Raw genomic sequence first — 8,959 nt, forward strand, 5'->3', positions numbered from 1 at the left:
GTATGTATGTGTACACACAATGGCGGGGGACAAGGAGAAACCAGAGCGGGCAGAAAGTCAAGAAAGCGAAAAAAGTCATCCTTGACTTTCTCAGCGCCCTGACGGCCCGCCGATGGCAGACCCGACTCTCTCCATCCGCATGGCGCCGCCCGATGGTGCCGGCAACCCTACGGAGCGGTTTCTCCTAGGGTTAGCGTCGAAAAAGCCGGCTTCCTTAGCTCCGGCTAGGTAGGGCTAAGGGGCCTCCGCAGCCGACCGCGAGGAAGGGCCGACTTTGCGTTAGCATAGCGGGCCGACAAGGCCGCCCACGCCCGCGAGGATGGTCGGGCGCGTGCCTCCCCGACTCGGACGGCCGCCTCAGAGGGCGGACATGCTTCCTACTCGCTTAGTGTGGGTAAACCATAGTACCGTATACGGTACTATGAACAGAGAAGCCCATAAAAGTCGCCGCGGCAGTCCACGCCGAGCCGGCCTGCTGCCGGCTTGCACGGCAGCCTTTTCCTCTCGACCAGCCTCAACTTCCGTACAGTCAACATTTTGTCGCTGCGTGCTCGTGGCGAGCTGTGGCGGCGGTCGAAGTTGGCCCAGATTCGACGACGAGCGCCGGACGATAGTACCGCCTCTGTTCGCCCTGTGCATGTCAGACCAGGCTGCAGCAGGGCACTACCATCGTGCTGCCCTGCTGCAGCCTGGCCCTGCCCACTGTGCACAGCCGCCAGAGCACCACCACCGCCCGGCATCGTGTCACGGCGAGCTCCTTCTGCGCCCGCTCGCGAGGCTCTCGCGCTGGCACACTTTGGCCATCTGCTGCTCGCGTTCGGCGAGCTCTTCTCCGCAATCCTGCCACGGTGCCGCCACCACACACCTTCTGGCCGGCCTGAGCCGCGCGGACTCGCCGGCGGGGGCAACGTGTCGACCTCTCTCTCTGGTGCACCACGGGCCGCGACGGCCTGCGAGCAGCTGGCGCGAGGAGGCAGTGTGCCGGCACAGTCGAGCCGGAGCATCGGGTTCTTGATGCTTGTGGGGTCGAGTTTGACCTTATGTGGCATAATATGCAACAATAAGGCTATGCTATCTCCCGGATTTTTGAGATATGATCCCTCAAAGACAAAGTCGAATTATGGTTTACTGGTGACCATAGTACCGCCGTCGTGTCTTGTTCGCGTTTCTTCCGGCGAATACTTTAAAGTCTCGACAATCACTAAGCTGCTTATGTGGCACCGCAGAGGCTCCCTTGGGGATGCCTGAGGCCACCCCAACCACTCACCAAGCCTTACGTGGACGAATTCAAACCTACTTTTATGGTTTACCCACACTAAGCGAGTATCGCCCTCTCACCCGCGGATGGTGGCCGAGTCAGCGGCGTCTCCGCACCGCCACGCACGCCCTTGCAGCGGTGCAACTCTCGGACTTCAACCGAATAATACTCATCTGCACCAGCGTTTTGCGGTGAAAATCGTTAGCACTTGGAGCACTTGGAGTGCAATCAGTAACCTCACATCCAGGGCCGAGGAGCTCAGAAGCGCACCCAGCGGGCCGGATGATCGGTGTCGGGTTGCGGGCAAGAGAGCCCTAGCCCCGGGGGTGCGCGTTCGCAGGGCAAGGGTAGCAGAAATCGATTCTACGGTGTCGACTTGGGGGGGGACGCTCTCCTCTCGCCTAAACGGGCTAGAGGACGGGCTGTGGAGAAGGCTGCTTCGCGAGCCGGGCGTGCAGCAGACGGGCGCTAGTCGTGGCAAGCGTGACTTTATAGTGCGTGCTGCGTCCGTGCACGCACAGGTGGCTTTCCAGCTGGAGCCCAGACGACTGCTGCCTTCGAGTGCGCCGTCCACTCGCCGAACAAGTACTTTGAGTCGGAAAACATGGTGTCCGCAGCGATGCTTCGGCCGTGTGAAGAGCAGAACGCCTTGCGAGCAGTTGTAAGGTGCTTCACCGGCCAGTATCAAGGCCTGTCTGAAGGCTGTACTGATCGGGCCGGCCACCCACCAGGTCCTCCCGGCCCAGTCTCACCCCTGAGGGTACTCCCAACACACCCTGTACGCGAGCCCAGATGTGACCACCCAGTTGTCAATCTGCGTCCCTGCTCGGTAGGTGGCTTCGTCCGCCATGGTCAGCAGCTCTCGGCCTCCATCCCCCAGCATCTGCTGGAACAGCCTGTCCGCCAGGGTCGCCCTCTGTGCGCCCCTTTCCCTCAGCGCCTCCTCCGTCTCTGCGTTGAAGTCCCCCCCGATCATGTATTCTCCCCTCGTGGCATCGAGCGCCTCGGTTAGCTTCTCCCACATCGGTCTCACCACCTCCGCCTTCCTCTGTCTCACCGGCATGTAGACCCCAAACTGCGTCCACTTCCTGCAGCTGGCCACTTCCTCTACCCCGACGCTCACTATTCTCCCCTCCTCAACTTCGGTCGCCACCGCTCTCCCTTCCGTGTCCCTATTCTCTACTCGGATGTGAGTGGGGTCCCACACGACCAGGACCCCCGTATGCATCTCCCCCGATATGTGGTCGCACCAACCTGGCGTGCCGCACCCGTCCAACCCTCTGGTCTGCAGCAACGCTATCGCCTCTTCCAGCTCTCGCCTAGTCTGTTTGGTGTCTGCGAGGGTGGCGATGGTCACACACCCCTGCTTGATGATCCCTATCACATCTTCTAGCTTCGCTGTCGTGTCATTCCCTGTATCTCTCACCCGACTCGCGCCCCCTGTCCCCCCTCTCAGCTCCTCGATCTCCTCCATCGTCTCGCCCCGCCTTTCCAGGTGCAGCCCGCACACGTTGAGCGTGAGGCAACACGCAGGACGTTCTTTTTGCTCGCTTCTCCTTCCCCTCGCTTTTGTCGCTCCCCTAACCCCCCCGCGCGCTCCGCCTCGGCCCGCCCCGCGCCCGTTGCCGTGCAGCGCACGCATGAGCGCATTCCACTCCTGTATTGACATTTGCCACACGTAGTCTGCCGGAACTCCTAAGTGCTCGAGGTCGGGGTCTGTGAGCGGTTCCTCCCCCCGGCGCACTCTCTCCTCATCCAGCCTCTGCAGCTGCCCCCTAGCATCCCTGCACCTTCTGTTACGCCTCCGCTCCCACGACTGCAGCCTTCCCCTGCCCTTGCTCTTCCTGCTCCCGCCTCCCCCTGCTTGTTTGGTATTGCGGCCGATTGACGCGCGTCCCAAAAGTCGCCAAAAGTGGCGGCGCGTCGCAATCACCCGCCCGCCGTCCCGGCGGTCCCGCAGCTCGCGCACATCTCCCTCTTAACCCACCTGTAACATCACATTAAGGTATTGCTAAAAATCTCTCTGTCAGATTTTTTATCGAATTTTCGCTTGCTGGTGTACACGTTCGCAGCAGGGTTCGAGGCGTGAGGGGGTGAGGGGGTGTGTGAGGGGGTGAAGGGTAGGGTATCATCGGACTTCGCCAAGAGGGGGTGTGTGAGGGGGTCCCCACGAAGTGGGGGGGGGGGTTACAAAGTGACGCTCGTATCAGTAAACTAAGCCATGTAGGCAGATCGCCAAGAAGTTGGCCGACGATGTCTCCGAGCGTCTCTCGGCGTCTGCCACTCGTGTACCACCCGCACTACTCGTGCTCCTGGCCGCCCAAGCACCGCTTCCCGATGTCCAAGTTTGCGGACCTCCACGCGTTTCTCCTCACCCAGCCGTCGGTCCTCGCGACGGCCTCGTGGCACCAGCCGGAGCTGCCTCCGCACGCGTGGGTCGAGGCGGTCCACGAGCGCGAGTACTACCGCGCCTTCCTCGGCAGCAGGCTGGGCGACGCCGAGGCACGCCGCATAGGCTTCCGCGAGCAGCTCAGCCGACCGGAGCTGATCCGGCGCACGCGGCTCGAGGTTGGCGGCACCGTCCTCACGGCGAAGCTGGCGCTGCGGCACGGGCTGGCCTGCAACCTGGCGGGCGGGACCCATCACGCGCACGCCGGCACGTGCTCAACGACTCCTCGCCGAGCCGTCGCCCGACCGCTTGCGGTGACGCCACGACGCCGCGGTGTGCAGGCGCCGGCTCCGGCTTCACCATCCTCAACGACCTCGCGGTGGCCGCCGCCTATGTGCGCAAGCACGAGGGCGTGTCGCGCGTGGCTGTCGTCGACCTCGACGTCCACCAGGGCGACGGCACCGCCACGCTCTTCGAGGGCGACGGCTCGGTCTTCACGCTGTCGATGCACTGCGGCGCCAACTTCCCCTTCCGCAAGGCGCGCTCTGACCTCGACATCGACGTGCCCTCGGGTGTGCCTGCGACGAGGCCGGCCGCAGCGGCTCCTCGCGCCGCCTCACAGCTGCCGCCGCGAGTAGGCACCGCCGACGCGGGCTACCTGAGGCTGCTGCGCGAGGCGCTGCCGACGATGCTGCGCCGCTTCCGGCCCGAGCTGGCGCCGCCGTGGCGACGCGGCTCCGAGCCACAGGCGGGCGTGCGTCTCACGCGTCCGGTGGCGCGTCCCTCCAGGTGCTGTACGACGCGGGCGTCGACGTGTGGGAGGGCGACGGGCTCGGCCACCTCAAGCTGTCGCACGCCGGCATCTGGAGCCGCGACCGGTACGTCATCGAGACGTGTGTGCGCAGCGGCGTCCCCATCGCGTGCGTCATCGGCGGCGGGTACGACCGAGATCCACTGGCGCTGGCGCGGCGGCACGCACTGCTCCATCGCGCAGCCGCGCGGGTGTGGCGCGGGTCTGCGCGCCTCTCCGGCAGTGCGCCTGCGGAGGTGCCTCTCGAAGGGCTTGCGCCCGGGCGAGACCCCGGGCGAGCGCGGAGCGGGATCACTGAGAAGAAGGCGCGCGACCGAGTTGGAGGGCCGCGTTTGATTGATGCCTGATGTGGATCCGGATGCGCGCTTTCGGTGTGTCGTTATGCGACCCGCTTTTTTCTTCACCGCACACAAATCGCCGAAGAAGCGCGCGAACGGCCGAACCGGTTCCGAAGAGTCAAGAGACCGAACCCCCGAAGTCGTGGGACGACGGACGTGTGGGGTGTCGCGCTCGCGGCGCGGTCGGCGCGGTCGGCGTGGTCCCGCGGGGCCGCGCCCCACGTGACGCCGGTCGCCTGCGCTCTACGGCGGCTACCGGGCACGCCGCGTGTGTGTAATTAACGAGCCAAGACGCCGAGAGCCAGAGCGCAGGCCGGGTCCCACGCGAGCCCTGCCCGGCGCCGGGCTCTCGGCCGGCCCGCGCTCTGGGCGCTGTACTGAGTACTCGCCCCCTGTGTGTCGAGAGAGTGTGGGCACTGGTGCGCGCCACACACAGACACACCCACAAGACAGCGTGCGCGCGGCTCCATGCAGATGTGCACCTCCGCCCCCCTCTCCCTCCTGCCCCTCTCCCTCCCCAATGGCCACACCCTGTCATCGAAGCGAACGAGCGTCTGGCCGCGGCAGCTATTCAGCGACGGCCGGCGCTGGACATGCATGCGCTCTGCTCGTTGCCCTCCCCTTCGAGATCGCCACTGCGATTGCGCCTTGCTGCGGCCTCTCAAAGCCCGCTCGCAGCCCACACCCACCCAGCATGCAAGCGCCGGCGTGCGAGCCTCACGTGCTCGCCTGCACTGCTCAGGCGTGGTTCTCCTTGGCCGTCGGCGCGGGCGTGACAAACGCGTTTGGCGGGAACTTGGCGGGCGGGCCCTTGCGTGGGCTGTTGACCGCGTGCTGCTCCCTCGGCGTGAGTGCGCCGTCGGGGGCGGCGGATTTGCGCGCGGGGGCCGTGCCCTTCCTCGGACCTATGGATAGTTGCGACACATGCGCGTCATTGGCGCGTCGCACACGGCTGCGGAGAGGAGGCAGCCGCGCGCCATTGGAGTAGCGCGCGCCGGGCCGGACCCCCTTGGCCTGGAGGCCCTTTGCCTCCTCGCGCGCCGCCTTCTTGGCTGCCCACTCCGCCTCCTTGCGCGCCTTCTCCTCCTTCTCGATGCGCGCGTCGTCCTCCTCCTGCGCGGCCAGCATCGAGACGATGGTCGCGCCGTCGTAGTGGAGCCGCTCGCCTGAGGGGTGGCGGACGGGCGCGGTGGGAGATGGGGCGGTGGGAGATGGGCCGGTGGAGGAGCTGCTGCGGTGGTGGGCGGGAGGTGCTGCTTCCGCCAGGAGAGAGGGCGCGGCGGCGGCTGGCATGCGGCGGAAGCCAACATCCGGGGGTGGGGGTGCGCGCGCCCGCGTGCTCCTCCTCCCACGCGGCCGTCATCTCGCGCAACCGCTTGTTCATACGTGGCAGGTCCTACAGAGGCGCCACTGGCACGCGTCATGGGGCGCGCCGCCTCGCGACCGCTCCTCGCGCCGGCGGCAGACAAGCCTTCTCGATGGTCGTGCGCAGCCGCTCCTCCTGCAGCAGCCTGCGCGCGACGCCGGCGCCCTTGGCGAGCAGCCGATTCGGGTCGTTGGCCGAGGCGCGCATCTCCGCCCGCTGCTGCAGGACGCCCTCGCGCTTGGAGAGGAGAGCGAAGAGCTTGACCGTGGTCGCCTGAGGGAGAAGGCCCATGCGGAGGCTCCGGTGAGGGACTCCAAGACGACGAGGCGAAGGCGAGGGCGATGGCGATGGCGATGGCGATGGCGATGGCGAGGGCGAGGGCGAGGGCGAGGGCCGGGAGGGAGCTCGAGGCGGCCGCTCGCCTGCCTCTCGCGCAGCCGTCGCTCCTCTGCCTCGAGGTCGTACAGCTGCTGCTCCTCGTCGCCACCATCGCTGCTCACCGCCGCCGCCAGCTCGGCGGCCGACACGTGCAGCTCGGCCGCGAGCGCGGCGACACGCGAGCGCCTACAGAGCGCGCCGCGGGGACGTGTCGCTGACGGGCCCCGCCCGATGGGTGCGGGGCGGCGCGCGCGCGTCTCGGGGATCAGCTCTGAGATGCGCTCCGACTTGAGCGCCTCGAGCCGCTCGATCTCGGTGTGGTAGGTGACGAGGACCTGCCGGGGGTGTGGCGGGCGTCGGATGTGGGTGGGTGGGGAGGGGGGAGGGGGGGGCTTCAGTGCGGTGCGCGCGGATTGCCTGCTGCGAGAGGTCCTTCTCGGGCGAGGGCAGGTCCGGGTGCTGCTCCTCCGGGATCTTGAGCTTGTGGCGCAGCTCCGCAATGTACTCGGTGCACTGCGGCGGCGGCGGCGGGCGGGGATGGGCCGGGTGATGGGTTGGGAGGGTGCTCGGTCGGGCGGCGCGGCGGCGCGGTGGTGGCGGCGGTGGCAAGGGACGGCACGGCGAGGGTTGGAAGAGCGGCGGGCCTGCGAGAGGACGTGCAGCCGTCGCTTCTTCTCCTCGCGGAGATGGTCCAGCCGCGCCTCGAGGGCGGATAGCGCGCGGTAGGATGCGCCATCGCCCTCGGTGCCCTCGCACCCGGCCTCCTCCTTCGTCCCCAGCTGCTCCGTGATTGCATCTGCGGCGGCGCGCAGCGCAGCGAGCCGCTCGAGCCGCGCCGCCCGCTCCGCCTCAGCCGCCTCCAGCCGCTGGCGGAGCCGGTGGACGAGCTCGACGGTGAGACCGCCGGCGCCCTCCGGTGCGGGCTCATCCGCGTCTGCCGCCGTGCTCCGCGTCTGCTCCTCCTCTGGCGTGCCGGTGGACAGCTCCAGCAGTATTGCGTGCAGCGACGAGGCGGCCGCGCTGCGCTGCGCCGCGCGCTCGTCCCGCAGCACGCGGAGCCGCTCGACTTCGGAGATGACAGCGCGGTAGCGCAGCAGCGGCGGCTCGCTGCTCGACGTCCCAGGCGACGCCGGCTCGGCAAGCGCGGCGGAGAGAGCCGAGAGCTCGCCGCGCAGCGACGCCTCATCCGCCGTCAGCTGCGCCTTGCGGGCCTGCTCGCCTTCGACGGTGCGGCTGAGCACGGAGCGCAGCTCACCGGCGAGCTTCGTGATTGCCTCCTCCGCCTCGGCGTGAGGGAGGCCGATCTCGGACCAGGCGGTCCGCAGCGAGGCGAGAGCGATCTGCTGCTCGTCAGTGGGCAACAGCGGCGAGGACATTGTGCCTGCGGCGGCGACGGACGTGGTGTTGGGGGCGGGGTTGCGGGGAGGGGGCAGGGCCGGGGCGGGCGGAGCCTGGCGGGCGCGTAGCGCAGCTCAGCGCAGAGCGAGCTCCTGTTTGAAAGCCTCAAATTCTTTGTAGAAAAGAAATTCTTCTCCCGTGTGTTCTCCGACGCCTGAAAAGAGAAGAGGCTCCCCGAGCTCCCGAGATCACGCCCCTCCGCCCTCTAGGGCCGTACACCGTCCTCGGTCGTCGCGCTCCGGGTACGCGCCCCGTAGCCATACATGTACGTGTGCGGCGCCGGTCACCGCGCGTGTGAATGCGACGGCGGGCGCGCTGCGGTCGCACGCCACCCCAAGCCATATTCCATGGCGCGCGATCTAGATTCAGCCCACGCGCCTCTGCTCGCAAACACTCACATTGAATTGTCACTGCCCGTGAGTGCGAGGATAGGGCTAGCGGCTGGCCGACGCCTCTGAGGAGGGCGTCCATAGACACCTCACATGACCCCACACACGGTCTCGTCCATGCCTTGCGGCTGGCGGCGACATTGCTAGAGGCGGAGCAAGCCTGCTCTAGTCTCACATGTTACTTCCTGTCGTCTGTTGTGTCGTTGTGGCTGCCCTTGTTTGTTCCTTTGGCACCTTGGAGTGCTGGGGGGGGGGCGACAGGAAGGATGTGGCCCTGAGTTATGTGTACGCCAATTCAGGGTGTGTGGCAGCCACGCTGGCTGTGTGTCTTGTGAGCTTGTTTGTGTCTGTGTGTTGCTCGTGCGTGTCGTCATCATCTGTCCAGCGTCCACCCATACGCATACCGCGCTGGTGTCCAGTCCGAGCCTGACTGTTCTTCACCTTTCTACCTAGCCTAATGCGTAAAGCCGTACGCGACTCGAGAGCTGCTGCCTGTGTTCAAACAAGTCCCGTGTTTTTCTTTTATTACCCTAGTCTTTTCTTTTTTACGCTCTCTTCTGTGAGCCCAGTCACCTCGCTCGTTCGTGCCCGTGTGCTTTTTGAGAGACGGAGAGACGGCAGACGCTCGTCTC

General features: G+C 66.6%; 2 protein-coding genes across 2 annotated transcripts; one reads left to right on the forward strand and one right to left on the reverse strand.

The window, feature by feature from the left end:
* Nucleotides 1-3,511: 3,511 nt before the first annotated feature.
* Nucleotides 3,512-4,805, forward strand: EMIHUDRAFT_63461 (hypothetical protein; the record flags this gene model as incomplete). Its single annotated transcript, XM_005785509.1, has 5 exons — nucleotides 3,512-3,918; nucleotides 3,942-3,943; nucleotides 3,989-4,219; nucleotides 4,283-4,401; nucleotides 4,437-4,805. The coding sequence occupies 5 exons, from the start codon at nucleotides 3,512-3,514 to the stop codon at nucleotides 4,803-4,805; spliced, it is 1,128 nt and encodes a 375-aa protein (XP_005785566.1).
* A 729-nt stretch (nucleotides 4,806-5,534) lies between these two features.
* EMIHUDRAFT_352396 (hypothetical protein) lies at nucleotides 5,535-5,924 on the reverse strand (the record flags this gene model as incomplete). Its single annotated transcript, XM_005785510.1, has 2 exons — nucleotides 5,535-5,701; nucleotides 5,747-5,924. 2 exons carry the CDS (start codon nucleotides 5,922-5,924, stop codon nucleotides 5,535-5,537), a joined length of 345 nt encoding a protein of 114 aa, XP_005785567.1.
* Nucleotides 5,925-8,959: the final 3,035 nt, after the last annotated feature.

Source organism: Emiliania huxleyi (genome assembly GCF_000372725.1).
Source record: "Emiliania huxleyi CCMP1516 chromosome Unknown EMIHUscaffold_16, whole genome shotgun sequence".
Taxonomy (NCBI): Eukaryota; Haptophyta; order Isochrysidales; family Noelaerhabdaceae; genus Emiliania; species Emiliania huxleyi.